At 55.8% G+C, this 27,936-nt stretch overlaps 1 protein-coding gene and 1 long non-coding RNA gene across 9 annotated transcripts; one reads left to right on the top strand and one right to left on the bottom strand.

The window, feature by feature from the left end:
• The first annotated feature begins 208 nt into the window (after positions 1-208).
• PLIN3 (perilipin 3) lies at positions 209-19,179 on the top strand. 6 transcript variants are annotated; one of them, XM_045491615.1, is made up of 9 exons: positions 264-327; positions 2,725-2,904; positions 3,043-3,127; positions 6,453-6,651; positions 6,787-6,869; positions 10,032-10,329; positions 14,840-15,039; positions 16,389-16,514; positions 18,318-19,179. In XM_045491615.1, the coding sequence occupies exons 3-9, from the start codon at positions 3,059-3,061 to the stop codon at positions 18,660-18,662; spliced, it is 1,320 nt and encodes a 439-aa protein (XP_045347571.1). In that variant the 5' UTR covers positions 264-327; positions 2,725-2,904; positions 3,043-3,058; the 3' UTR covers positions 18,663-19,179. The 6 variants fall into 6 exon arrangements, with proteins under 6 accessions (XP_045347574.1, XP_045347569.1, XP_045347571.1 ...); XM_045491614.1 differs by lacking the exon at positions 2,725-2,904 and adding an exon at positions 2,369-2,507 and having other exon boundaries at positions 284-327; XM_045491616.1 differs by lacking the exon at positions 2,725-2,904 and adding an exon at positions 2,365-2,507 and having other exon boundaries at positions 285-327.
• On the bottom strand, positions 17,117-27,459 carry LOC123605152. Of its 3 annotated transcripts, XR_006715601.1 has the most exons (5): positions 26,835-27,012; positions 26,328-26,409; positions 18,341-18,633; positions 17,950-18,065; positions 17,117-17,566 (listed from the first exon to the last, which is right to left on the bottom strand). It is a non-coding gene; the product is annotated as an uncharacterized LOC123605152 (long non-coding RNA). The 3 variants fall into 3 exon arrangements; XR_006715600.1 differs by lacking the exons at positions 17,117-17,566; positions 26,835-27,012 and adding an exon at positions 27,061-27,459 and having other exon boundaries at positions 17,578-18,065; XR_006715599.1 differs by lacking the exon at positions 17,117-17,566 and having other exon boundaries at positions 17,578-18,065; positions 26,835-27,013.
• Between the last annotated feature and the right edge of the window lie 477 nt (positions 27,460-27,936).

Here is a 27,936-nt window from a genome sequence, read left to right as displayed (position 1 = left end):
TCCCTGCGCCGAGTTCATAGGATCCCGAGGTCGGGAGGGGCGCCCTTTGCTGGATCAGGCGTCTTCCAAGGGTCGCCCGACTCAGACACAGGGCGGATCGCGCGCGCGTCCAGCAGAAGTCCGGACCTTCCTGGACTTCACTTGTGGCTCCAACGTCCCGGACCGGGCGGGGCCGAGGCCTGACGGCGGGCAGCCTCTCGATACGATTGGCTCTCGGGCCCGCCACTCCCGAGCGCCCGCCCCCTTGAGTATAAAAGCCTCCCCAGGGGGTCAGCCCCAGACCGTTTCCGAGCTGGCTGTCGCGCCCTGCACGTCCCGCTGACCGCGGTGAGAGGCGGGGGGCCCCATGGAGGCGGGGGGCGAGGTCCGCCGAGTCCCGGGGCGTCCCAGGGGAGGAAGGAGAGGGGAGGACCTTCCTGGGAACTCGGCTGCTCTCTTCGGCCTGGGGAGGGGTCTCCAGCCCTGGCTGAGCTTTCTTGTCTCTTTCAGTGCCCCACCCCCCACCCCCCACTCAAAAAAAATCCAATTTCTGGAACAGAGTCAGACTTTCAAACTCTCTCCTCTCAGTTCCTGAGACTTTTTTAGGGGGAGGCAGAAAGAGCCCCTAGAAGTGGCAGTATTAAGGCGGGGGGGGGGGCGGTAGAGTCCCCATTATAAAACACATCCTCTCTAAAAACAAAAACAAAAACAAAAACAAAAACTGTGTTTGCTTTGCAAACGCAGTTTGGAGGCGAGCAGCGGCAGCCTGTCCGGCACAGGAAATCGGCCCTCCCGGGGCTTTAGGGCGCCCCTACCCCTCCTCCTCCGCCCCGCCCTCCGCCCCCAACCAGGGGACTGTCTTTCTGCCTGGCGAAACCCCCTTTCCAGCAAATGGATTTGCCAACTGGGGGCTTAACTCCTCCCACACCCCGGTTTCTGGTCGCCCAGCTGACCCTGGGGAGCTCGCGGGCGGCCCCCACCCCCCCCTCCCTTGGGTGGGTGTGGCCAATGGGTTGCTCTGGGCGCCTGGGAAGGCCTACCCATAACCTGAGTCCTTGAGACCTATGTCAGGATTGAGTCCAAGGGCCGGGCCTGGGGCCTCGGTGTCTGGGAACTTTGGAAGTTGTATCTTAGCATGCCCTGGCGGCTGGACGTCTGCGCAACTGCAGCGTTTCAGCTAACTCTTGTTCTGGGGGCTGGAGCTGGCTGCAGACCAGTTGCAGACCCCAGGGACTTTGCGGGGGCGCTGACATCTGCAATGCGCCCCCCGCCCCTTGGTTAAACCCGCGCCAGGAGGGATCGATGGGCAAAGGGAATGGGAGAATGGGCGTCCAAGGTGCCCAGGTGAGCTCAGGCTCCGGGGAAGGTGGGGGAAATCATGGGACTCGTGATGGTCACCAGGGGCAAGTGCACCTGCTCGCCCCACTACCCAGCTGGGGACCTTGGTAACAAGCAGGAGCTCCTTCCTGACTGGCTTCGCATGTGTGTGAGATGGTTCTGTTTATTGACCACCTACTACGTGCTAGGCACTGAGCTAAGTGCCACATGTGCAGTCCCTCTGCCGATCTGCAGGGACTCCGAGCTGGGAACGCTTATCCCCATTTTGCAGATGGGGCAGGCAAGGCTCTGCCAGAGGGTGCTGCTCTCCCAAGCTCCCACCGCTAGCGAGTTGCAAATTGGACCCCAGAACTGGTGCTCTCGGGACATCCGTTTGCTGGATTGTGCCCGGGGGACAGGGCAGTGCGCAGTGCGGCGGCCAGGTGGCCGGGCCCCCTTCCTCTAGAAGGAAAGACTCAGAATCAAGGTCAGGGGTTCACAACAGGCTCCTCCCAGAAATACCGGAAGAACCAGCCTCGAAGGCGGGCTCTACCTTCAGCGCCGTTTCGCAGGTGAGGGGGCTGAGGCCAGGGGAGAGGAGGCTCCTTGCTCAACCACGTATAGCATGGGCACAGCTGGGACTCTTGCCATCTGGGTCTGACACCCACCTGCCCTCGCCTGGCCAGAAAAACGGAGCGCACCTGTGACTCCCGTCGTACCTTGCAAACGTGTGCAGGAGACTCACCTGGGGAGCCTCCCTGGCCACTCCGGAGCTTGACTTGGTCTGCAGTAGGGGCAGGCACCGTCTCTCGTGTGTGTGCATGTGTGTGTGTGTTAATGTTTATTTTTGAGAGAGCTCGAGTGGGAGGGGGGACAGAAGGGGGGACAGAGGATCCGAAGTGGGCTCAGTGCTGATCCCATGAACCCTGAGATCGTGACCTGAGCCACAGTCAGATGCTCAAAGGACTGAGCCACCGAGGGGCTCCATATTTTTTTTTCTTTTTAATGCTTAGCTTTTTTTTTTTTTTTTTTTTTTGAACTGGTAATATTACCTACCTGGCTCCAAAGTCAGAGGCCTGCCCCAGCCACCTGATCTTCCCTGAAAGGTGGCCACTGTTAACAGTTTCCTGTGTCTGGAGATTCTGTGCCAGCAGACATCTTTGCCGCCCCACCCCCACCTTTCGTCCCTGAAGGTCTCCGGCCAGTTACACGTAGGTCTCTGTAGCCACTAGCCGGGCTGTGCCCCGTCTTCTCAAGGCCCCTTCTGCTGGGAAACCGGGTTGTTTCCAGGGTCTTGTTTGGGCCGACACAGGTACACATCTCTGCCCGTGTGGCAGTGCAGGTGTGGGACCAGCCCCTGCAGGTCTCTGGGTCAAGGGGAAGATGGCTCTTGAAAGCAGGTAGCCATCGGCGAATTGCTGTCCACAGAGGTTTTGCACCCCAGGTGCCTCCCCAAAGTGTTGATAAAGTGGAACCCTTGGCTTTGGCCTTGAAGGCGTGGCCCACAGCTGCATCAGCAGCACCTGAGAGCTTTTTAGAAGCAGACTCGGGGCCCCACCCCAGCCCTGCTGAACCGGCACCCGCATCTGCGCGGGCCCACGGGTGCAGGTGAAGGATTGGGAGGCAGGGCCCTAAAAAACGGGGGGGGAGGGGGGAGGTCGCAGGTCAGATGTGAACCCGGACTAACTCCTGGGGGGGGGGGGACAGGGCACGCTGTACCCTGACTGATCCGTGCGTCTGCCACAGTGCCTGTTCCTGAGAAATGTCTGGCAACGGGACAGAAGCCACCGTCAGCAGCAGCCCGGTGACAGCGGAAGAACCGGTACAGCAGGTGAGGGAGGTGGGGGGGGGCGGGGCCTGCTGGTAGCACGTGGAGGTCAACGGCGATCTTTCTGCGGGTGAGGGTCCCTCACCCCGGACACGTGTCTCACGGGTGGGGGTGGGGGCAGAACCGGAAACCCCAGAGGCTTGGGGGAGAGCAGGGCTCCGCCCCGAATCGCCCGTCACCCTGGGTTTGCCTGTTCCGGGCATTCCCTATAAATGGAGTCCTGCGATCTGAGACCCCTTCGTGTCTGGCTTCTGCCCCTGAGCATCATGTTTTTGGGGGCGTATCCACATCGTGGGTCGTCCGTGCTTCGTCCTTTTCTTGAAGCCGAGGTAAAACGACACATAACAACGACACAAATACTGTGCTGAATTGTGCGCGGTTCAGCGGCGTTGAGTACCTTGGCCACGTGCAACCGCCACCGCCATCTAGTTCCGGAAGCTTTTCCTCCCCCCAGATGGAAACGCCATCCCCGTTACCAGTCATTCCCATTCCCTTCCCCTCCTCCCCAGCCCCTGGCCCCCACTAATCTCAGTTTACCTATTCTGGACATTGCAGAGTGAATTTTATAAATTCACTTTTATAAATTCACTCTGCAATGTCCAGAATAGGTAAACTGAGATTTACCTTTCATGGTAAATTTAAGGTAATTTACCTATTATCTTTTGTGTTAGGTACCTCCTGAGTGAAATCCTGCAGGATTTGTCTTTTCGATTTCCTTCCTTTAAAAACTGTGTGTGTGTGTGTGTGTGTGTGTGTGTGTGTGTGTGTGTGTGTGGAGGGCGGGTGTGTGGCGGGGTCAGGGGAGGTGCAGAGCTAGTCACGGGGCTCCAACTCGCAAACCGCGAGATCATGACCTGAGCCAAAATCAAGAGTCAGATGCTTAACCCACTGAGCCACCCAGGCATCCCTGATTTTTTTTTTTTTTTTTTTAAGTAAACTCTACTCCAAACACAGAGCTCGAATTCACGACCCCAAGATCAAGAGTCCCATGTTCTCCAGGAGCCAGCCAGGTGCCCTGACACTATGAATTTTTTAAAACCTACCTTATACCATACTTTTTTTTTTTTCTCTTTAATCCACTCACCAAATCATGGACATCTGGGTTGTTTCCACCTAACTTGGCCGTCAGGAATGCTGTGAACCTTCCTGGGCGAGTCTTGTGTGGATGTGTGTGTCTTGTCCCTGGCGTAGATTCCTAAAAGCAGAGTTGCTGGATTACCCAGGAGATCGGTGACTAAGTCCTGAAGAGATCTCGTGGGTAAACCCTGGAGGCAGACGGTCTGAGTCTAAGGCCCAGAGTGGCCGCTGCCTGGTTTTGTGATCTTGGGTGACTTACTCAACCCCTCCATGCCTCAGTTAACCCTTCTGTAAAATGGAATAACATGCCCCACCTCCCGGGACTGGCGGTTAAGTGCGTTCAAACGCGAGTTCACACGGTGCCTGTGAGTCTTCTGCCGGTGTCTTCACACGAGTGATCTTTGCAACTCCTACTGAACAGGAATGGATGCCCGCCCCCATGTGATGGGTGGGGAAACTGAGCCTCTGTCCCAGCAACTCCGTTCTGCTCCCGTAGGCTAAGAGCAGCCATATTCAATATGTAAATGAACAGGGGCGTGGCTGTCAATAAAACTTTATTTACAAAACCAGCCGGCAACGGAATATTAGCCACATAAAGGAATGGAGCGCAGACACCTGCCACCATGTGGATGGATCCGGAGGATGCTGTGCACAGTGACAGAAGCCAGACAGAAGGCCGTGTCCTGTGTGACCCCACTCACGGGGGTCCCTAGAGGAGTCCTGTCACAGAGACAGAGTGTAGATGGTGGGAGCCGGGGCTGGAGGCAGGGAGTCCATATTTCGTGGGGACAGAGCCTCAGTTTGGGAACAAGTTCTGGAGGCGGATGGCTGGGGGTGGCTGCGTGACAGTGTGCGTGAGCTTGATGCCACTGAGCTGCGTACTTAGAAACGGTTAAGATGAGGGGCGCCTAGTGGCCCAGCCGGTTAAGCGTCCAACTCTTGGTTTCAGCTCAGGTCATGATTTCACAGTTCGTGGGTTCAAGCCCCACATCGGCTTCGTGATCACAGTGTGGAGCCTGCTTGGGATTCTCTCTCTCCCTCTCCTCTGCCCCTCTCCTACTCATGTTTTCTCTCAAAATAAACTTTTTTAAAAATTAAAAAAAAAAAGGGGCGCCTGGGTGGCGCAGTCGGTTAAGCGTCCGACTTCAGCCAGGTCACGATCTCGCGGTCCGTGAGTTCGAGCCCCGCGTGGGGCTCTGGGCTGATGGCTCAGAGCCTGGAGCCTGTTTCCGATTCTGTGTCTCCCTCTCTCTCTGCCCCTCCCCCGTTCATGCTCTGTCTCTCTCTGTCCCCAAAATAAATAAACATTGAAAAAAAAAATTTTTTTTTTAAATTAAAAAAAAAAAAAAACAAACCTAACACTGATACATGCTACCATATGGAGCACCGACCTTGAACACACGACGCTCAGGAAGGGAACCAGACATGAGAAGCCCCACGGGGTGGGAGTCCACGTGTGTGAAACGCCCAGAACAGGCTCATCCACAGACAGGAAGTGGATTCCTGGGTGCTAGGGCGGGGGGAAACAAGGAGTGACCATTCTGGGAGTGATGACAAAGTTCTAGAATTAGCTGCTATGGTTGTACAACCTTGTGAAAACACTAAAACCCTCAAAATTGTGCTTGCTTTTTTTTTTTAATATTTGTTTAAATTGCGTTTTTAAATGGTGGCATTAATGGTGTGTGAATTACTTCAATAGAGCTGTTAGGAAAAAACAGACAAGAATAAGAAAATCACCGGGCGCCTGGGTGGCTCAGTTAAGCGTCCAATTTCGGGCTCAGGTCATGATCTTGCGGTCCGGGAGTTCAAGCCGCGCGGCAGGCTCTGTGCTGACGGCTCAGACCCTGGAGCCTGCTTCGGATTGCATGTCTCCCTCTCTCTCTCTTCCTCCCCTGCTCACACTCTGTCTCTCGGTCTCTCTCTCAAAAATAAATAATTAAAAAAAATTTTTTTTAATAAGAAAATCAGGTGTGGGCCCCCCACGGGCTGCAGCTTGCCGACCCCAGCTGCGCAGGGCTCTCGTCTCTGGTCACTGGCCCACAGTGGGTGTCAAGTGCACGTTCAAACAGATGAGGGGGAGGGGCTGCGATAAACGAAGCCCAGAGCGGAAGGAACCCCCAGGCCCCGGCTGGTGCAACCACGTGGCCACAAAGCAAGCGCGGGCCGGGCCGTTTCCTGGCCGGGAGGGAATTCGAAATTGCAGGGCACCCCAAGTCCCAGGCCCGGCCCCCTGAGTTGCCTGTCCCCGTAGCCGAGCGTGGTGGACCGCGTGGCCGGCATGCCCCTCATCAGCTCCACCTGCAACATGGTGTCGGCGGCCTACGCCTCCACCAAGGAGAGCCACCCCCACGTCAAGACCGTCTGCGACGCGGCCGAGAAAGGCGTGAAGACCCTCACGGCGGCCGCCATCAGCGGGGCCCAGCCCATCCTCTCCAAGCTGGAGCCCCAGAGTAAGCAAAGCCCCGGCGAGCACGGAGCCTACGTCTTGGCTGTTTGGGGGGGGGGGGGGGGAGCTGCCCCTCCCCGTCCCCGAGGGGCGTGCCCGCGCCCCAGTCTCGATTTCTGCCTCGCCCTGTCTCTTGCAGTCACGTCAGCCAGTGAGTACGCCCACAGGGGGCTGGACAAGCTGGAGGAGAATCTGCCCATCCTGCAGCAGCAGACGGAGAAGGTAACTGACCTCCACCATCGGGAGCCCCAGGGGGCGCGGGGGCTCAGCCGGGAGGGGGTCCCCCGGGGCACGGAGTGTGGGGTCCCATCTCAGCGAGAACAGACACACGCGACCACTTCCTCCCCGACGCCTCTTGGGTCTGTCCCCACCACCCTCACTGGAAGAATGCTCTGAACACCAGCCAGCTCTGTTCAAACCCCCCCCCCCCCCCCCGCGCTGTGCCTCTCACCCTGCCTGGGGCAAAAACCGAGGCCGTCCTTAAGGCCCACGCCGTCCCCCCGCCCCTGCCCTCATTGCCCACCTCCCTTGCCTCACGCCAGCCTCCGTACTCAGGGTTCAGTAACATCAGTACCCGTGGGCACCGGACACGGTGATAGAAACAGAGTGCCTGCCCCTGTGGAACTTTAAGGGGAGAGCCGGGGATGGGGGGAAGCAAATACTGTGAACACCTCCGTCTCCGTCCCACCCCGGGACCTTTGCACGTGCACTTCCTTCTTCAGGAACCCGACTCTCAGGCCTCCGTTCTCATCCCACCCCTTCAGAGGCCTTCCCTTCTCTCTCAAAGAAGGTCCTTCTAGCTCAGCTCTGTCCAGAACCGTCCCTGATGTACATGTTCGTTCTCTGCGCCGCGTCCCGTGTGGAAACTACCAGCTGTGCGTGGCTCCCGAGCCCTTGGAACGTTGGCCGGCGTGGCTGCGAAACTCAATGACTAATTTTAAATGGAAATGGCTGCAGGTGGCCAGCAGCCAGCATCGTTCTGGCACACCGGCGCCGCTTTCCTGAGCTCTGAGTCACAACCCGCACAACGAGCTCCTTTAAAAGCCCACGGTTCGGCGGTTCGGGCGTATTCACACCGTGGAGCCGTCGCCACCCATTTTAGAACATTCCATCACCCAGAAACCTCACGTCCCTTAGCCGTTATTCTCCTTCCTGCCAAACGCCCCGGCCCCCACGAGCCCCCTTCCCGTCCGTGGATGAGCCCGTTCTGGACGTTTCACACACGGGGACTCACACACCTGTGTGGCCTCTCGTGTCTGGTTCCCTCTCTGAGCGGCGTGGGTTCGGGTCCGCCCGCGGGGGCGGCGGGGGTGGGCGCCTCGCTCCTGCTCGCGGCCGAGGGACGTGCGCGTGCGCGGTGGACACGTTCCTCTGTGGACGTGCGCGTGCGCGGTGGCCATGTGCTTATTCCTGCCTCCGCCACAGACACATAGGTCGTTCCCGCTTCTTGGCTATAATAACACTGCTGTGCGCACTTGCGTAGTTCAGTTTTTTTACGACATGAAATGTGTTGTCTTTAACCGTTTCTAAGTGCACAGCCGCGGGCATCAAGCGCGCTCACATTGTCCTGCAGCTCCCCTTGCCCCCCGCCGCCATCCGTCTCCAGAACTTTCCATCTCCCCAAGCCGTGACGCTGTCCCCATGAAGCACGGACTCCCCACCCCTGGCTCCCACCGTCCACTCTCTGACTCGGTGGACGGGACTCCTCTGGGGACCCCCTGTGCATGGGGTCACGCAGGATGTGTCCTTCTGTGTCTGGCTTCTGTCCCTGCGCACAGTGGCTTCCGGGTCCATCCACATGGTGGCAGGTGGTAGGACGTCTTTTTAAGTCCGGACGAGATTCCAGTGTGCAGATGCACCACGTTTATTTTTTCACCTGTCAGTGGTTTGCTTCCACCTTTTGGCGATTGTGAGGCACGTGTCCAAGTTGCCTTGGCTTGTAAGTTTGCCGCCATCTGAACGGCTTTTTAGCTGCCGCTCCGTCTCCCCGAGTGGGGTAAGGGCACAGACTGCTTCTTGCTCTGTCTGGTGCCCATCATATAGCCTGGCACGTAGTGGATGCTTAGTCTCCGCTTTTGCCATGTGGGACCATTAACAGGCTGGGCATTGAAGGTGGAAATTGCCCAGTTCACAGAAGAATGGAAAAATATTGGCATGAGCCACCTCCTAAGGGCTGGGCACTCGTGTCCTTCTGTCCTGCTGGTGCCACATGAGGCCAACATTCCTTCCGTTTATAGAAGGGATGAGCTCAGGGTGACATTCTAGGAGGCCATCCAACAGAGCCCCTCCCAGCTCTTGACTTAGAGGCACAGCGCTGTCCAGACTCCAGGCCTTATGAGGTCACCCCCTAACACACACACACACACACACCAGGAAATGGCAGCGTTCCCCGTTTCTATGGGATGTGGTGGTGTCACAGCTGGGGTTCAAACTTGGGCCGGCATGAGCTACGTGACCGCCCCCGTGGGCACCTTTCTCCACCCAAAAGAAGCCAATTCTGAGGACCTAGGTGGCTCAGTCGGTTAAGCGTTCAACTTCAGCTCAGATCATGATCTCACGGTTCGTGAGTTCAAGCCCCATGTTGGGCTCTGTGCTGACAGCTCAGAGCCTGGACCCTGCTTGGGATTCTGTGTCTCCCTCTCTCTCTGCCCCTCCCCCACTGGCACTCTGTCTCAAAAACAAGAACAACTAATTCCCACGGAGACGAGAGGTCTAGGTGTCTGGCAGGATGCCAACTTGAAAGAGTGGGAGTGGGAGTGGTTGGTTGGTAACTTTCCCGAGAGTTCTGTGCCCATAGATCTGCTTAGATTCTTCTCTGCTTAGATTCCAGAAGATCAACACTCGTTGATCCACAAATGCCCACCACGTGCTGGACCCGCTTCTCCTCCTGGGATATACAAGCCTGGGGGAGGGGCAGAGAGAGAGAGGGAGACACAAGCCAAAGCAGGCTCCAAGCTCTGAGCTGTCAGTGCAGAGCCTAACGCAAGGCTCAAACCCACGAACCGTGAGATCGTGACCTGAGCTGAAGTCGGACACTTCACTGAGCCACCCAGGCGCCCCCTTAATTACCTCTTTAAATAGTCACATCCTGAGGTCTTCGGGATTAGGGTTCACACTGTGGCCCGTAACACTGTGGATGAAGAAACAGAAGCGCAGAGAGGTGGAGTGAGTTACCTGAGGCCACACAGCTAGGACCTATCAAACCAGGATTCAACCCAGGCTCTGGAGCTCAGGATCTTCCCTGCCAGACTCAGTGTTGACCCCTGTGCGTTCACCCAGGAGGGGGCAGTCCTCCCTTTGACCTCCCCAGAGGTTGGGGCGCAGGGGTGGAGGGACCCAGGTATGAAGGGAGGACGGGGGTGCTGATGCTGGCCTGTGTTCCAGGTTCTGGCAGACACCAAGGAGCTGGTCTCGTCCAAGGTCTCGGGGGCCCGAGAAGCCGTGTCCAACACCGTGTCCAGCGCCAAGGACACAGTGGCCACCCGCGTGACGGAGGCGGTCGATGTGACCCGGGGCGCTGTGCGGACTGGTGTGGATGCCACCAAGTCTGTGGTGGCCAGTGGCGTCCAGTCGGTCATGGGCTCCCGGGTGGGCCAGGTGGTGCTGAGCGGGGTGGACACGATGCTGGGCAAGTCCGAGGAATGGATGGACAACCACCTGCCCATGACGGACGCTGAGCTGGGTGAGTGCGGCCCTGGGGCCCGGACCCCTCCCCAGACCTCCCCCCTCCTTGCGGCCACCTAGGGTGTGTCCCTCAGTGCCATATCAACGCCGCCGTGTCTCCTTGAACCTGCGGCCACCTGGACCAGGGCAGTGGCCTCCGCCCTGGCCCCCGATGTCTGTTCTCTTTGAAGCAACCACCAGAGGGCCCCCGTGAGCACCGCAGTCAGGTGCTGACCTCTGCCCACAGCCTTTCAGGGCTCCCCCCTCCCCTCATTCATTCCACTCCGGCCATGCTTCCGCCCCAGGGCCCTTGCACCAGCTATCCCCTCTACTGGAAACGTCCTCCCCCTAGACGTCGGGAAGGGTAGTTCCTTTCTGCCTGCAGCTCTGTGCTTCAACGCCACCTTCCCAGTGAAGCCTCTACGGTTGCAGTCTCCCTCGTCCATACTGTGTCCTAAAACCTGCCCCCCACCCCCTCCTCACTGGGCTCTGGTTTTTCTGCCTGGCACTTAGCATCACTTCCACGAAGCAGACACTTCTTTTTTTTTTCAACGTTTATTTATTTTTGGGACAGAGAGAGACACAGCATGAACGGGGGAGGGGCAGAGAGAGAGGGAGACACAGAATCGGAAACAGGCTCCAGGCTCTGAGCCATCAGCCCAGAGCCCGATGCGGGGCTCGAACTCACGGACCGCGAGATCGTGACCTGGCTGAAGTCGGACGCTTAACCGACTGCGCCACCCAGGCGCCCCCGAAGCAGACGCTTCTGTCTTGGTTTTCCTGCTGTGCCCCTTGTCTAGGACGGGGCCTGGTGCTCAGGAGGCATTCAACCCCAAGCGTAAAATCACTCTCCTCTGTCGCTCCCCTCACCGCCCCCCCCCCTGCCCCAGGCATTTATCTGTCCATTCAGATGTTCCTTGAGCACCTGCCTCCTGACTGCCTTTCAAGTCCTGGGGGGATACGTCAGTGCACAGAATTCTGCCCTCAAGGAACTCACTGTATAAAGTATAAGGAAGTCAGGTCAAAGGAGAGAATTCCAGGGGGAGGGTGGGGTAGATGTTTCTGAGACGGTGAATGGAGGGAGGGAGGGAGCGAGCTGCGTGGCTGTCAGGGCAGAGAAGGTGCAGAAAACAAAGGTCCTGGGGCAGGACCTGCCTGGTGTGTTAGAGAAACAGGCAGAGTGGGTGAGGGAGAGAGGGGGAGGAGGGGAGGGCCAGGGGAGGGGCCAGGGCAGGTCTGCAGGGCCTTTGGGGGCGTGGGGAGGACTTGGGCTTTTCCCCTGGGGAGGTGGGAGTCCTGGCGGGCTGTGGGCAGAGGAAGCGGAACTTGATTGGGTGCTCACGGGCGCCCCCTGGTGGCCGCTGCGGGGAGGACGGGCGGGCGGGCGGTGCCGGTGAAGGCAGGAGCCCAGCGGATCCAGGATCCAGGGCTGGACGGAGCGTACCCTGCTGGTCCCTGGGGGCGTGATGGGGGCTAGGCCAGGCGGGAGCAGGAATGAAGACGGATAAGCGGGGGATGAAACTGTTGAGACAAAAGCCGGTCTTATCTGTGGTCCACAGTCCTCTTGTGGTCCTGTCCCCACATTCTGGGGACAGCCATCCTTTGGACATTTGTGTTTTTGGTTTTTCATCCTTTGCACATTCGTGAAGGACTTTTGCCACACCGCGATGCGGACTCTGGTGCCCACGGCAGCGAGGGCCCATGGGGCTGCGTGTAGGTTAGACACCGTGCTCCATCCGGCTTTGGCCAGAGACAGATGTCCTCAGACACTACCCAGCGTCCCCTGTGGGGCAGACTCACCTCCCAGGTGAGACGCCCTCCTTCACCTGTGCTGCAACGTTCATGCAAAGGGAATCATGTGGTTCCCTGGTGGGTTAGCACCTCTGTTGACGATTGGAATTGCAAAACGTCACTATTCTAAGTATCTCTTTTTTCTCTGTTAGCTGGGAAACTTCCCTGGGGAAAGTTCTCTGTTGCAGTGTTAATCACCCCAGGTACAGCTCGCGGAGGAAACACAGAGCCCGCGGGGCTAACTGGTTGGAATGCACAGGCTTACGTGACATATTCCAATGCTACGCATTTGCTTTATCAACATTTCACTTGTCCCATTGCTTTTGGGCAGTTGGAGACCCTCCTCGAGTTGGCTCTGCGTCTCCGTGATTCTCCCTGGGAATCCTCAGTGCAAAGTGGTAGTCGTTGGCTTTCTGGAGAAACTCGATGATTCAGGCGGGCTGGTGATCTTAAGCCCTGAAGCATGTGGTTTGAATGCAGATGTCCTGTGTCCTTTGAGTGTCCAAAACCTGACCTTGAAACTTTTTTTTTCCTGATATTTACTTTTTGAAAAAGAGAGAGCAAGGGAGGGGCAGGGAGAGGGAGACATAGAATCCGAAGCAGGCTCCAGACTCTCAGCTGTCAGCACAGAACCCGACACGAGGCCTGAACTCACAAACTGTGAGATCGTGACGTGAGTCAAAGTCGGACGCTTAACCGACTGAGCCACCCAGGCGCCCCTGTGACCCTGAACCTTTTGAAGGAAGGGACCTGCCAGCCAATAGTAGGTGCTGAAGTCAGGTCGAGTCAGCCGTGGGAGCAGCAGTGTCTCCTGGAGGAAGGTCTTGAACCAGGCCCGGAGGCCACTGCGGAGAACGGATCCGTCTGACCAGCCATGCTTTTTTGTACTTTCTGTCCACCCACTAAGGATGAGGTCACTGTGCACACGGGTGCTCGTGGTATTGGGGTGGCCTGTAGGTGAAGGTAGGAGTTTTGTAGCCGCGTGGCGGAACCAGGCATGTGCTCGGGGACTCAGACCATGAAAACAGCCCTCTTTCCTCCCTCTCCTCCTCCCCTCTGCCAAGGGCACCTGCCAGCTGGCTCAGACGTGCTGGGATCCTGCCAGACATCCTGGCCTAAAACAGCAGAGCCACATTCACTTCCAAGGGCAGCACCCCAGGGCGCCTGGGGGCCACGGAGAAGTTCTGGACTGCAGTAGGGCAGGTTGAGAATGTTGCTAGTGTGGGTTAGTCTTTGCAACCCGCCTTGGGTGGGGGGATGGGAAGGTCTGTTTTTCTCGAAACGCAGGTCGTTTTCTCTGCCCGAGTGTCCCACGTGTATGCTTGCTGTTCTCTTTTTTTTTTAATGCTTGTTTATTTTAAGGTCGGGGGGGGGTGGTGCAGAGGGAGAGGGGGAGAGAATCCCAAGCAGACCCCACTCTGTCAGTGCAGAGCCCAGCTTGGGGCTTGAACTCACAAACCGTAAGATCATGACCTGGGCCAAAATCAAGAGTCGGCCGCTTAATCGACTGAGTCCGCCCCCCCCCCCCCCCCCAGGCACCCCTGCTGTTCATTTTTGAAATGTCATGAAATGACATTCTCCCCAGCCGACTCTATCAGACTACCCCCAACTCCACATCTGGCCCACCACCTGCATTTGTAAATAAAGTTTTATTGGCACACAGCCACGCCCATCTGCCTCCATGTTATCTGAGCCCTTCTGCAGGACAGCTGGAGAGCTGAGTAGGGCCAATGTAACTGCTTGTGAAAACAAAAATATTGACCGTCTGGCCCCGTGCCAAAAAAGTTGATCCACCCCTGGGTTAGAGTGTGTTCTTCTGGAATGTTTAGCGTTTGTAGAAACCGCTGAAATCCCCCGATCGAAGGCTAACCTTGATTGAGCTGTGGGTCAACAGCAGCCTGTGGGATTTCCTTCCTTTACTTTCTGTCTCTTGTTGATGGAACAGTGCCTGGCCCGAAGCAGCGGCAAAAATACGTGGCTAAAATGGGGACCTCACTTAACCAGGCTCTTCCTGCCCCACCAGAGGTCATCCGTTGTGTTACCCTGGCCGTGTGTTCGTGCTCCCTGTGCTATTTATTTAACACCCTTCTTTAAATCAGCTTTTCAAGATTCTTTTAGAAAGACTGATGTTATCACTTACTGAAAACAGAAAGCCAAATCATCTGCTATAAACCGCTAGCAAAAATCGCGAAATGCTCACTTGGGCGCCTTTTTTGACGCAAGTAGCTCAGATGCCACAATTCAGACAGCTCTGACTCGGGTGGCCCTACGGAAGGGGAAACTGAGGCTGCGTGGCACAATCACTTTAGAGCAGGGGGTGGTGAACATTTTCTTAACCAGATCGGTAAATATTTTTGGCTTCGTGGGTCAGTCTCTGTTGCAACTACTTATGTCTGTTAGCACAGAAGATAGGTAAATGAACGGGCGTGACCGTGTGCCAATAAAACTTTGTTCCTAGGGACAAGTGGTATTTGGCCCGAGGGCCCGGGTTTGCAGACCCTCGTGCCCTTCCAAGGCCTCTCGATCTTGGGAACTGCGGCTCTCATCATGCCCATTTTGCAGATGGGGAAAAGCAAGGCGGGGGACCCCTTCGCTTCCAAGGCTCCACAGCTTGCGAGGGGCACAACTTGGGCAGGTGCGTGCAGGCCCGAGGGCCGCACGCCGGAGCCTGAGCGGTACACGGTACACGCGGCCGGGTCCCGGCCCTCACGGCGCCTCTCCTTCCTTCCTCCCTGCAGCCCGCCTCGCCACGTCCCTGGAGGGCTTCGACATCGCGTCGGTGCAGCAGCAGCGGCAGGAGCAGAGCTACTTCGTGCGTCTGGGCTCCCTCTCGGAGCGGCTGCGCCAGCGGGCCTACGCTCACTCTCTGGGCAAACTGCAGCTGACCCGGCAGCGGGCCCAGGAGGCCCTGCTACAGCTGGCACAGGCACTCAGCCTGGTGAGGCCCCGCCCCTGCCCCGGGGGCTCCACCCACATCCCCCCCAGCCCCCGCCCCCGCCACTTTGCGATCACATCCTGCCCCTTCCTGCCAGGCTTTTTTCTCTCTGTTCTCTAAGGAGCTAAATTCCCATTTCTCTCTCTCTCTCTCTCTCTCTCTCTCTCTCTCTCCTGAGCTTCCTGTACTGAGTGCTAGCTCCTCCCTCTTTTTTTTTTTTTTCTTTTTCTGTAGAGAGAGGAGGGGAGGGGCAGAGAGAGAATCCCAAGCAGGTTCTGCACTGTCAGCTCAGAGCCACAAACTGAGCTGAAATCAAGAGTCGGACGCTTAACTGACTGAGCCACCCAGGCGCCCCCCCCGCCTTTTTCTATAATTTAAAAAAATTTTTTTTTCTTTTAGTGTTTATTTACTTTTGAGAGAGAAAGGGAGAGAGAAAGAGACAGAGCATGAGCAGGGGAGGGACAGAGAGGGACAGAGACACAGAATCCCAAGCTGGCTTCAGGCTCTGAGCCGTCAGCACAGGGCCCGATGCGGGGCTTAAACTCACAAACCGCGAGATGACCTGAGCCGAAGTCAGATGCTTAAGCGACTGAGCCACCCAGGCGCCCCTCCTCCCTCTTTTTCTTCAATTTTTGATTGGGGTAAGATTGGCCACTTTTAACCATTTCCAAGCGCACAGCTCAGCGGCATCAGGCACGCTCACACTGTTGTGCACCACCCCCCCCCCCCCCCCGCCATCCGTCTCCAGAACTTTCCATCTCCCTAGACCGAGACTCTGTCCCCATGAAGCACGGACTCCCCACCCCTGGCTCCCACCATCTACTTTGTCCCTGTGGACAGGACTCCTCTGGGGACCCCCTGTGCCTGGGGTCACGCGAGACGTGTCCTTCTGTGTCTGGCTCCTGTCACCGCGCACGGTGTCCTCCGGGTCCCTCCACACGGTGGCAGGCGGCAGGACGTCCTGACTTTTTAAGGCTGAATAACATTCCATTGAAACGGTTTTCAAGGCTCTGCTACGTTCCGTTGGCCAAAGCCAGTCACGGGGCCGGGCCCAGTTACAAGGAGCAGCAGACGAAATGGGAGGAGGTGCAGGGAATGTGTGGTCCCTCCCTTTGCAAGCGGCACATATGTGCCCCTGTCGGTGATGAGACCACAGCGGGGAGAGCATACGTGAGCACAGTGTCCCGCTTTCCTCCCCTTCACAGACCACCTCCTCCCGGATAAAAGGACGACTCTGTGGGCCTCTCTCCGGACTCCTGCCTCTCCTGGGACGCGTGTGGGGCTCCGCGGGCATTGGCCAGGGGCTGGAGGCAGCCTCTCACTCTCTCTCTCTCTCCCCTCCCCTGCTCCAGATGGAAACCGTCAAGCACGGAGTCGATCAGAAGCTGGTGGACGGTCAGGAGAAACTGCACCAGATGTGGCTCAGCTGGAACCAGAAGGAGCTCCGGGGCACCGAGGAGAACCCAGCCAAACCGGAGGTACCAACGTGGGGTGCCTGTGGGATCCTTAGGGCCCTGACTTCCTTTCTTCTCCGCGCCTCTGTCGGATGGACCTACCTGCCTGGAAGGCTTTCCACAGCCTCTCCTGCCATTAACCACCTTTAGGACGTGACGGCACCTCTTCCAGGAAGCCCACCTTGATTTCCTCCTTTAGGTGTGGGTGTTGCTTTGAACTGCAGGACACTTGTGACGCCTCTCAACCTGCTGACCTCTAAACCCTGCCGTGTTTCCCTTCTCCTGTGTCCCAGCGCCAACGTGTCCACTACGGATGGGGGGCGTCACTCAGCTGCGAGCAGGAGTGAGGCGCCCACACCTGCCGCCCCGCGGACGGGCCCTGAACACACGACGCTCAGGGAGGGAACCAGACACGAGAGGCCCCACGGGGTGTGAGTCCACGTGTGTGAAACGCCCCGAACAGGCTCATCCACAGACGGGAAGGGGTTCAAGGCTGTCAGAGGCTTGGGGAGGGGGTCAGGACGGACTGCTTCATGGGCAGGAGCCTTCTTTGGTGGGTGATGGAATGTTCTGGAGTTCGAGGCAGTGGTCGCACAACCTTGTGAAAGTACTAACAACCACGGAACTATATACTTAAAAGGGCGAATTTTCTGGTCCGTGAGTTACATACGTCTATAAAAGAAATTGAGTTGCGACATAAAGCAGATGGTAAACCCTTCAAAAATGGTATTTGTAAAGATATCACCTGCTGTCTCTGCAGGTGCAAAATTGTTAGCATTCAGACCCAACTACACCTGCCTCCCTCTCCCTTCTCCCCCACCGCGGACCATGGCAACCTCGAGATGTGGGTGTTGACTCTGGTCGGCACCTCCCTGTCAGGTTCAAGTCCCGAGCCGGCGCTCTGATGGCGGGTTGAGGGCAAAGTCCTGCCTCCCAGCCTGCTCTCTTCCCCCCCCTGTGGTGGGGGTGGGGTGTTAAGGTCCCGACGCACGCATTTACACTTCCGTCTCCCCCACCACACAGCTCCTGCCTGGAAAGTTCTTCCAGACATCCTCTTAAAAAAAACCTGAAAACGTCTTGAGATATTAAAAAAAAAAAAAAAGCTTTATTGAGATATAATTCACATGCCATACGGTTCACCCATGCAGATGATCCAGTGGTTTCTCGCGTGGTCACAGGGCTGTGCGAACATCGCCACGGTGCATTTAGAACGTTCCCACCAACCCCAAAGGAGATCTTGTCCCCGTTGTAGCAGACGCTCTTTGTCCCCAGCACCCACGAACCCCCTTCCTGTCTGTGGATGAGCCTGTTCTGGCCGTTTCACATTCTGTGGGGCCTCCCGTGTCCGGTTCCCTCCCTGAGGGTCGTGTGTTCAGGGTCCGACTGCGGGGCAGCAGGGGTGGGCGCCTCGCTCCTGCTCGAGGCCCCAGTGACGTTCCCCTGTGTGGGTTTTGTTTACCCGTTTACAAGCTGATGGGCTTCTGGGTTGTCTCCACTTTTGCCTCCTGTGGATCACGTCCTGTGACCAGCCCCAGCCCGTGTATGGTCGCGTCTCCATTTCTCCTGGGTAGATACCTAGAGATGGAACGGATCGCTAGTCCTATGGAAACTCTTAACGTTTTGAGGGACCACCGGACTGGCTTCCGAAGTGACTGTGCCTCTCTATGTCACTTGGCTCAAAACTCAAATAGAGCTGGGATCCCAAACCACCGTGCTGGACGGGCTCGCCAAGGAAAGGTTTTCTGGAAGGTGGGCAGGAGAACCCCCACTTTCTCTCCCTGGGCTTTGGATCCCAAAACATGGTCCTGAGTGTCCGCCCCTTCCCAGCAGGTGGAGTCCCAGACGCTTACCATGTTCCGCGACATTGCCCAGCAGCTGCAGAACACCTGTGCCTCGCTGGGGTCCAGCATCCAGGGGCTGCCCTCCCACGTGAAGGACCAGGTTCAGCAGGCTCGCCACCAGGTGGAGGGCCTCCAGGCCACCTTTTCTGGCGTCCATTCCTTCCAGGACCTGTCCAGCACTATCCTGACGCAGAGCCGAGAGCAGGTGGCCAAGGCCCGAGAGGCCCTTGACCACATGGTTGAGTACGTGGCCCAGAACACGCCCATCATGTGGCTGGTGGGACCCTTTGCCCCGGGAGTCGCTGAGAAGGCCCCAGAGGAGAAGAAATAGGACAGTCAGAAGGGGGCTCGAGCGACCTAGTCTTTCCCTGAGGGGTCAGCATGAGCGCTGGACCCTTCGCCCCCTCACCTCGCTTGGAACGTGTCTCTTGCCTTCCTCCCAGCCCATCTCAGCTACCACGTCGGGGAGCGCCCTCTGCCGCCTCGGAGGAAGCACTGCCTGCCTTCATCAGTCATTAGGGGGAGGTTCCCAGAAACAGATTTTTTCTAGAGGGCCCTCAGGCCCCCTCCAAATTTTTTCTTCTTAGAAACAAAGGCTAGGTTTCTTACATCCCACCTGTGCTACATCAAGGCCCCTGGATATCCGCCTTTAGCTAACGGACTTGGACTTCTGGCTTGCGAAGTGGCCCTTCTGGGGTGTGGGGTGGAGGCAGAACCGCTGAGACCCGTTCCGGAGCAGACGGTGGGGGGCGGGGGGCCCTGGGGCCTGCCCGCCGCTCGCGGGTGCCTGGAGTGTCACCGTTGCCTTAATAAATCTCACCTGCAGCTGAGTACAGGCTGTGTGCGCACGCGCATGCGTTCCCAGGAGCCGAGCGACGCGGGGTCCGCGGGTGGCCGCCTCGGCCCGCTTCCCTGCTCTGCTCGCGAGGAGGGGAACAGGACAGGGCCAGATCCGGAGTGGGGCTCAGAGCTCTCGTCCAGCCCCTGGGACAGGAGAAGAGCAGGGCGGGAGGATCCTTCACCTCCCCCACCGCCGCCAGGCCACGCGCTGCGGTGTGGGACGCTTAGGAGACCGAGCCACCCAGGCGCCACTAAAACCTGTCACTTTTTTTCGAGTAGCCCTGAACGCTTCTCATCACGAGAAAGAAATCGTAGCTCTGGCAGACATTAACTTCTCGTGCTCGTTTTGCAATATACACACGTACCAAATCACTATGTTCTACCCCTAACACGGATACCGTGCTCTATGTCGATTGTATCTCAATTTTTCAAGAAGGTTGAACACGTTTGGGGGCAATACAAGAAAAAGAACATGCAGGTACAAATTCAAAATTAGACACAACGGGGGCGCCTGGGTGGCCCAGTCGGTTGAGCGTCCGACTTTGGCTCAGGTCATGATCTCTTGATTCATGAGTTCAGGCCCCTCATCGGGCTCTGTGCTGACAGCTCAGAGCCTGGAGCCTGTTTCGGATTGTGTGTCTCCCTCTCTCTCTCTGCCTTTCCCCCGCTCATGCTCTGTCTCTCTCACTCTCAAACATGAATAAATGTTAAAAAAAATTAGGGGCGCCTGGGTGGCGCAGTCGGTTAAGCGCCCGACTTCAGCCAGGTCACGATCTCGCGGTCCGTGAGTTCGAGCCCCGCGTCGGGCTCTGGGCTGATGGCTCAGAGCCTGGAGCCTGTTTCCGATTCTGTGTCTCCCTCTGTCTCTGCCCCTCCCCCGTTCATGCTCTGTCTCTCTCTGTCCCCAAAATAAATAAAAACGTTGAAAAAAAAATTTAAAAAAAAATTAGATACAACAGAAACCCTGCCTCTCAAACTTGATACTGAATACTTCCTACACGCAGTCCCCGTACAAAGTGATTATAGTACAAGCACAAGCCCTCACCGTCCAAAGAGCCGGGTGTTTGCTTGCGTGCTGGCCCGGCCCACGAGCTAAGGACAGTTTACATTTTTCTTTAATTACCTAAACAAGCTCTACCCCCAACATGGGGCTCCAACCCGTGACCCCAAGAGCACCCCAGTGCCTTACCCCCGGAGCCAGCCAGGCACCCCAGCATAGTTTACATTTTTAAAGCGAACAAAAATAAGCAACAGAGACCCTCTGCGGCCCGCAAAGCCTAAAATATTCACTCTCTGACCCTTTACAGGGGAAGCTTGCCAGGCGCAAGCTTAAGACCTTCCTGTTAACGTCTCACTGCTTAGAAGCGTCTCTCCCAGTACTTAAGAGCTGCGATGTGTTTTGCTGCGGTAACTTTACACATCACTGAGTCCCGCTTACGAGACTAGGCCTGAGGGTGTCGGCACATCTCCAGCAGAGGGTGATGATAGCAGGTTTGGGGGCGGGGAAGCGAATGATCAGTGCTGGAGCGATGGCTCCAACGTCTGTCCTCGAGCAAGACACAGGCGTGAGGAGAGGGATTTAGGGTCTCCAGCCCCACTAGAGAACTAAAACGACCCTGTATGCAAAGGCAGGACAATGTCACCTTCTCCTGGGGGCTCTGGCCTGTGGACAAAGGTTTACAAACCCTTAAGAAAGCCTGGGTGGCTCAGTCGGCTGAGTGTCCAATTTTTTGTTTTGGCTCAGGTCACGAATGCGGGGTCATGGGATCAACCGACATCGGGCTCCGTGCTGAGCCTGCAGCCTGCTTAAGATTCTCTCCCTCTCGCTCTCCGTCTCTGTCTTCTTCCCCCTCCCCTCTTATGCTCTGTAAAAAAAAAAAAAAAACAAAAAAGATTAAAGTCATTTGTGGGGTGCCTGGGTGGCTCTGTTGGTTGAGCACCCGACTCTCGACTTTGGCTCGGGTCATGATCTCACCACTCATGAGTTGGAACCCCACGTCAGGCTCTGCCCTGGTGGTGTGGAGCCTGCTTGGAGTTCTCTCGGTCTCTCTCGTTCTCCCTCTGTCTCTGCCCCTCCCCAGCTCGTGCTCTTTCTCAAAAAATAAACATAAAAAGTCGTTTCTAAAAATAAAAAGCGGGGCGCCTGGGTGGCTCCGTCGGTTAAGCGTCCGACTTCAGCTCAGGTCATGATCTCACGGTCCGTGAGTTCAAGCCCCACGTCGGGCTCTGTGCTGACAGCTCAGAGCCTGGAGCCTGTTTCAGATTCTGTGTCTCCCTCTCTCTCTGCCCCTCCGCTGTTCATGCTCTGTCTCTCTCTGTCTTAAAAATAAAATGTTAGGGGCGCCTGGGTGGCGCAGTCGGTTAAGCGTCCGACTTCAGCCAGGTCACGATCTCGCGGTCCGTGAGTTCGAGCCCCACGTCAGGCTCTGGGTTGATGGCTCAGAGCCTGGAGCCTGTTTCCGATTCTGTGTCTCCCTCTCTCTCTGACCCTCCCCTGTTCATGCTCTGTCTCTCTCTGTCCCAAAAATAAATAAACATTGAAAAATAAATAAATAAATAAAAAATAAAATGTTAAAAAAAATAAAATAAAAATAAAAAGCAATCTGGGGCATCTCCCCTGTGTTCTATCACTCCTGTTCCTGAGTTTATACCCAAGCTCAGTGTGACCACATGTCCCCACAAAGGCCCCCAAACGTTCATGGCTGCTTTATTCTCTTTTTTAAAAATGTTAATTGAGGAGCCCGGGTGGCTCAGTCGGTTGGGTGTCTGACTTCAGCTCAGGTCACGATCTCACTGGTTCTGCTCTGTGCTGACAGCTCAGAGCCTGGAGCCTGCTTCGGATTCTGTGTCTCCCTCTCTGTCCGCCCCTTCCCTGCTCATGCTGTGTCTCTCCCTCTCAAAAGTAAACATTAAAAAAAAATTCTTAATGTTTATTTTTGAGAGAAAGAGAAGGAGAGAGAGAGAGAGAGAGAGAGAGAGAGATTGCAAGCGGGGGAGGGGCAGATAGGGAGAGGGAGAATCCCAGGCAGGCTCAGTGCTGTCAGCCCAGAACCTGACTTGGGGCCTGAACTCACGAACTGAGCTGAGATCAGGAGTCAGACGCTAAGCCAACTGAGCCACCCAGGTGACCCTGCTTTATTCTTAATAGCCCCAAACTGAAACAACCCAAGTTTACATCCAAAAGAGAAGAGGCAGATAAATTGGGAGAGACTCAGAGTAGCGGAGGAATTGCACTTTGGGATGCGCAAGACAGGGCAAATCACAGTCAAGTCCAGAGAACAAAGGGAGGACTATTGCCTTATAGAAAAAAGGTGAAATACTATACAGCAAAGAACAAAGATAAATTCCTGATATTCACAATATGAAAGTTAATAAAGGAGTGCCTTGCTGGCTCAGTTAGCGAAGAAAGGTGACTTTTGATCTTGGCGCGGTGAGTTCAAGCCCCACGTTGGGTGTGGAGGTTACTTTAAATTATTGATTAAAAGATTAAAAATACTTTAAATTGGCTGATTGAAATACTAAAAATAAATCAAGAAACACTTATTTTTAAAAAAAGAAAATAAAGAGGGGCGCCTGGGTGGCTCAGTCGGTTGAGCATCCGACTTCGGCTCAGGTCATGATCTCACAGTTCGTGAGTTCGAGCCCCGCATGGGGCTCGGTGCTGACAGCTCAGAGCCTGGAGCCTGCTTCCGATTCTGTGACTCCCTCTCTCTCTGCCCCTCCCCTGCTCATGCTCTGTCTCTCTCTCGGTCTCAAAAATAAATAAAACATTAAAAAAAAATTTTTTTTTTTAAAGAAAAAAGAAAATAAAGAGAAACCTCATTTAGAATGGAGTCAGGAAGCCCCGAAAGGGGGAGCTCAGCTCTCACACGTAAACTTTGGGCAGGAGGAAGATTTTCTCCTGACCAGCAACAACCCAGCCAATGAAAAACCACTGTAACTCAGCCAATAAGAAACCACCACAAGTCAGCCAATGAGAAATCACCATAACTCAGCCAATGAGAAGCCACCATAACTCAGCCAATGAGAAACCGTCCTCTGCCTGAGCGCCACCTCTCCTGCGGGGGACTTTGCTTCAAAGCAGCTCCTCCCGGCTTCCTCCTTTTTATCTAGAAAGCAACAGTCCTCCCTTTCCTTCTCCGGCCTGGGCTGTGGTTTGCCCTGTCTTGCCCATCCCAAATTGCAATTCCTCCGCCATTCTGAATAAGCTCATTTTGCTGATAAAATAACCGGCTGTTTTATTTTTAAGGTGGAGTGCGTTAACATAGGTGAAGCTCACAGTCACCGTGTTGAGCAAAAGACACCAGACACGAAAGGATCCATACTGGGAGTCCGTTTCGGTGACGTTTCGGAACACAAACTCAACTATGGCGACAGCGATCGGAGGAGGATTGCCCGCGGCGCTTGGGGGCATTCCAGGGGTTGGAAGCGACGTGCACACACACGTCTTGATCTGGGTGTGGGCTGCAGGAAATGGGTACCCATGCAAAAGTCCTCTGAGCTGTCCATTTAAGATTCACATGCCTTAGGGCCTATGAATTATCCTCCAACACAAATTAAGAAAGAGAAAGTAACATGCAGTGGTGGTGGGGGGAAATGAGCCCTTTCCCTTTCCGGTGGGAGTGTGAACCAGGAGCCTTAATTTGGAGAACAGTCGTGCAGGATTTAGTAAGAGTGAAAATGTATATTCTCCACGTCTGAGGAGAAGTCTCAGAAGTTCCCCTTCTCCACAGCTGCCCTAGAGAAACGCTGTCCACTAAGACCCCGAAGCATCTCCAGGTTACAAGGGGGGGGGGGGGGGGGAAACTGAGGCACATTTCAGAGAGTTCATCCTGGGCTCCATCCCACAGCTACAAAGTGTAAGAGTAAGGATTTGAACCCATTGCGAAGGCAGCCCCGGCCTAGGGTTTACAACCACCACCACAGAAGGTTGCGATGCCTTTTTTCGGGAATAGTGGAAACAAACTGCGTGTCCAATGCCTGGGGACTCAGTAAGTTGTACTACAGTCACGCTTAGTGAGACCATAACACACTTAAAAAGAACAAGGTTGGGGCGCCTGGGTGGCTCGGTCGGTTGAGCGTCCAGCTTCGGCTCAGGGCATGATCTCAAAGTTTGTGGGTTCGAGCCCCGCATCGGGCTCTGTGCTGACAGCTCAGAGCCTGGAGCCTGTTTCCGATTCTGTGCCTCCCTCTCTCTCTGACCCTCCCCCATTCATGCTCTGTCTCTCTCTGTCTCAAAAAATAAATAAATGTTAAAATTAAAAAAAAAAAAAAGAAAAAGAAAAAAGAAAAGGGGAGGTGGGCAACTGTACCGGTCTGCAGGTGGTCAGATTTACGCATCTGCAGCTCAGGGTTTCCCCTGGAAGCCTGGATGCTCCGAGCAGGTTACCCTCTCTGAGCCTCAGTTCTCTCACCTGTAAAATGGGCACATTCAAGTCCATCTGGGAGGATTATTTTAAGGCAAGGATCAGATGACCATCGAGAGGTGTTCGGTGTGGGGACAGGTACCTAATGAAACTCCAAAAATTGGTAAGAGTGATGGGGGGGGACCCAAGAGGCATGGAAGATGGGTTTAATGGCCTCTCCACCTCTAGCTGCAGAAGCTCCAAAGGTAGGGACTTCTTCCTTTGTCCCCAATGGATTCCCAGAGCCTAGACATGCCTGGCACACAGTAGGTGCTCAATAAAATCCCTCCCCCGCCAGAGACTCACGCTAAGCAAGGCACCCTAGGTGGGGAGGAAATAGCATCCGTATAACTTCCATTTGATTCCCCTCCCATGACTCTTTACACGAACTACGAACTTCGGCCTGGGGGCCACGGACCTCTTCAGAACCCCATGATGGACTTCATGAAGTCATGGAAAAAAAAAATTCACAACTTTATTTCCACTGACTTTAACCGATATTCACCATTTCCTCAATTATGAATGAAGGCAACGGCAGGAGCTACGACTTTGTCCCCAATAGAAAACCACAGAGATTTTCATATCAGATTGCATTGCCGCAAACAACTCGAAATACGGCGCTCATCACCGCTGTAAACTCACTGGGGTTATTGGATCTTGTCAGTTAATGTGGGGGTAAGTAGAAAGGTATAGCCCTAAGCATGTTTCGGTGGCGCTCTATTTCAAAAGTGTTTTAAAGTGATTATCTTACAAGTATTCAACACATTTTTTTTTTTTTTTTTGAGAGAGAGCGAGAGAGCGTGCGAGCAGGGGAGAGGAGGAGAGGGAGAGACAGACAGACAGGCAGACAGAATCTTAAGCAGTCTGCATGCTCAGCGTGGAGCCCAACTCGGGACTCGATCCCATGACGCTGGCATCACGAACTGAGCGGAAATCAAGAGTAGGAGGTTCAACTGACTGAACCCCCCCCCCGACACCCCAAACACAATTTTTTATTTTTTTAATTTATTTTTTAATGTTTATTTACTTTTGAGACAGAGAGAGAGGGAGACAGCGCGAGCGCGCGTGCGCAAACGGGGGAGGGGCAGAGAGAGAGGGAGACACAGAGTCTGAATCAGGCTCCAGGCTCTGAGCTGTCAGCGCAGAGCCGGACGCCGGTCTCGAACCCACAGACCGTGAGATCATGACCTGAGCCAAAGTCGGGCGCTTAACCAACGGAGCCACAAACACAGGCGCCCCAAACACAATTTTTTAAATTGTGGTAAAATAGGCTTAACATGAAATTTACCATCTGGCCCTGCACAGCTCAGGGGTATTAAGCACGCTCACGCCGTTGTGCAACCACCCCCATCTCCAGAACTTTCCATCTTCCCAAACTGAACCTCTGTCCCCATGAAACACTGACTCTCCGCCCCCCCCCCGCCCCCGCCCGCGGCTCCCACCATCTACTTCCTGTTTCTATAAATTGGACTCCTCTAGGGACTTCCTATGAGTGGAATCAGACAAGATTTGTCCTTTTGTGTCTGGCTTGTTTCACCGAGCATAATGTCCTTGTGGTCCACCTATGTTGTAGTGTCAGATTTCCTTCCTTTTTAATGCTGAATAATATTCCCGTGTGTGGATGAACCACATTTCCTTTATCCATTTAGTGATAATGGATCACGAAGTTGCTTTTAAAAAATATTTTAGTGAATATTTTTACTTGCAAAACACTCCTTGTAAACCTCTTGTACTTTGTTTTATGTACCTACCGATGGTGTTTTCAGAAGAGGCTCCGAGCGTCTCCACACTGGCAAAGAAATCTGGTCAGAGGCATTATGATTTTCATTGGCCCTTCGTCCATTAAAACAAATAAACAAAAATTATATTTTGCAACTGTGTTGGTGTAAAGACGACTATGACCCAGGATGGGACTATATTCATTGTTTTTGTTTTTGTTTTTCTGATTTTAAAAGAAATGAAAACATTTTCGGAGGGGTGGGGGTGGCTGAGAGTACGATGGTCCCACATCTTAACTCTGCCCAATGGACATGTGGGCGCTGGGTCCGGGACCCCCTCAAAAAGGCTAGGACCCCTGATGAATGTTTAAATATCCTGTCCGCAGCTTCTAGAAATGCCATCTGGCTGCTCTTTTCCCAGCCACCCGGGGATCCCCAACCCCACCCCCAGGGTGGCCAGGACCCCCCTTCCGCCCGATTTCGGGTAGCCTTCCGCCGATATCACTCCAGCCCCCTGTTTGCGGCAGTGGAAAGCGTTACCACTCGCCGAGATGATCCGTTTTTTTGAACCGGGGTTACTTTCTCCCCAGACTGTGGGCGCCCCGAGGGCCAGGCTCTGTCCCTTTCGTGGTCCCCAGCTCCGGCGCCCGGGAGGTGCCCAAACTTGCCGAAGGCCGCAGACCGAGCGAAGGGGGGGGGGGGGGCGGGATGTCGCTGCGGGGTGTCTCGGGGACTTTCCCTGTCCCGCGGGAAAGCGTGACCTCACCTTCCTGCCAGGCTCCCTGCGGGGCGCGGAAGGGGCGGGCGGAGGCCAGGGGTGGAGCCGTCTGAGCGCCGTCCGCGCTCCGCCAGTCGTGGGCCCCGTCGCCGGGCCACCAGCCCCCGCGCAGAGGACGGAGCGGGACCCCGGGTAGGTGGCGGGGGGGACCAGGGGGTTAGCGTCGGCGGGGGAGGGCACCCCCGACGCCTGCGGCTCCTCTCCAGGGTTCGCGACCAGCTGCACCCCCCCCCCCCCCCAGCTCATGGCGCCCTCGCGCCCCTTCTTCGGCGTCCCCCTCAACGCTCGGCTCCTCTCCCGGGTGGCCCTGGTCCTCCCCGACCCCCTGCTTCCTCCTTACCCCCCCCATTGCTCCTCAGCACCCCAGATCTCTTTCCAGCACCCCGAATTCCTTTCCAACACCTCGAAGTCCACCCCCCCCTCCCGGATCCCTCCCCAACACCCCAATTCCTTCCCAACGCCACCGATCTCTCCCCAACTCTTCTGGACTTCTCCCAGCACCCAGCAGTCCTCCAACCCGGATTTCTCCCCAACATCCGGTGCCTCTCCCCAACCCCCCCCATTCCTCTCCAGCCCCCCACCCCATGTTTCTGATTTCCTCCGGGAGCTTGGAGCCCCCTTCCCCGGTCCCTGTTCTTCCAGCCCCGCAAGCCCCGCCTCTCCCGCTCGCCCCTCGGCCCCCAGCCCCTTCGGGGCCTTGAAACCACTTTTTCCAGGGGCTCCCGGAACCCCCCTCCCCGGCAGGAGCCTGCTTCCCTCAGCTCGGCCCCCGCACCCCCGCCCCTTCCCGTGGGGGACAGGGTTGGTTGGCTGGTCCTCGCCTCCGAGTCCCTGCAATTCGCCCCCCCCCCCCCCCCCAATGGC

The sequence above is a fragment of the Leopardus geoffroyi genome, chromosome A2 (assembly GCF_018350155.1).
Source record: "Leopardus geoffroyi isolate Oge1 chromosome A2, O.geoffroyi_Oge1_pat1.0, whole genome shotgun sequence".
NCBI lineage: Eukaryota > Metazoa > Chordata > Mammalia > Carnivora > Felidae > Leopardus > Leopardus geoffroyi.
Note: the sequence above shows the minus strand (reverse complement) of the source record. Positions and strands in the feature narration are given on the sequence as shown.

Bases quoted from the DNA above. Each gene is read 5' to 3' on its own strand.
- PLIN3 (XM_045491613.1), top strand. From the start codon at position 3,059: ATGTCTGGCAACGGGACAGAAGCCACCGTCAGCAGCAGCCCGGTGACA. The intron at 6,870-10,031 runs GTAACTGACCTC...CCTGTGTTCCAG, and splicing joins TGCAGCAGCAGACGGAGAAG to GTTCTGGCAGACACCAAGGA. The intron at 15,040-16,388 runs GTGAGGCCCCGC...CCCCTGCTCCAG, and splicing joins TGGCACAGGCACTCAGCCTG to ATGGAAACCGTCAAGCACGG.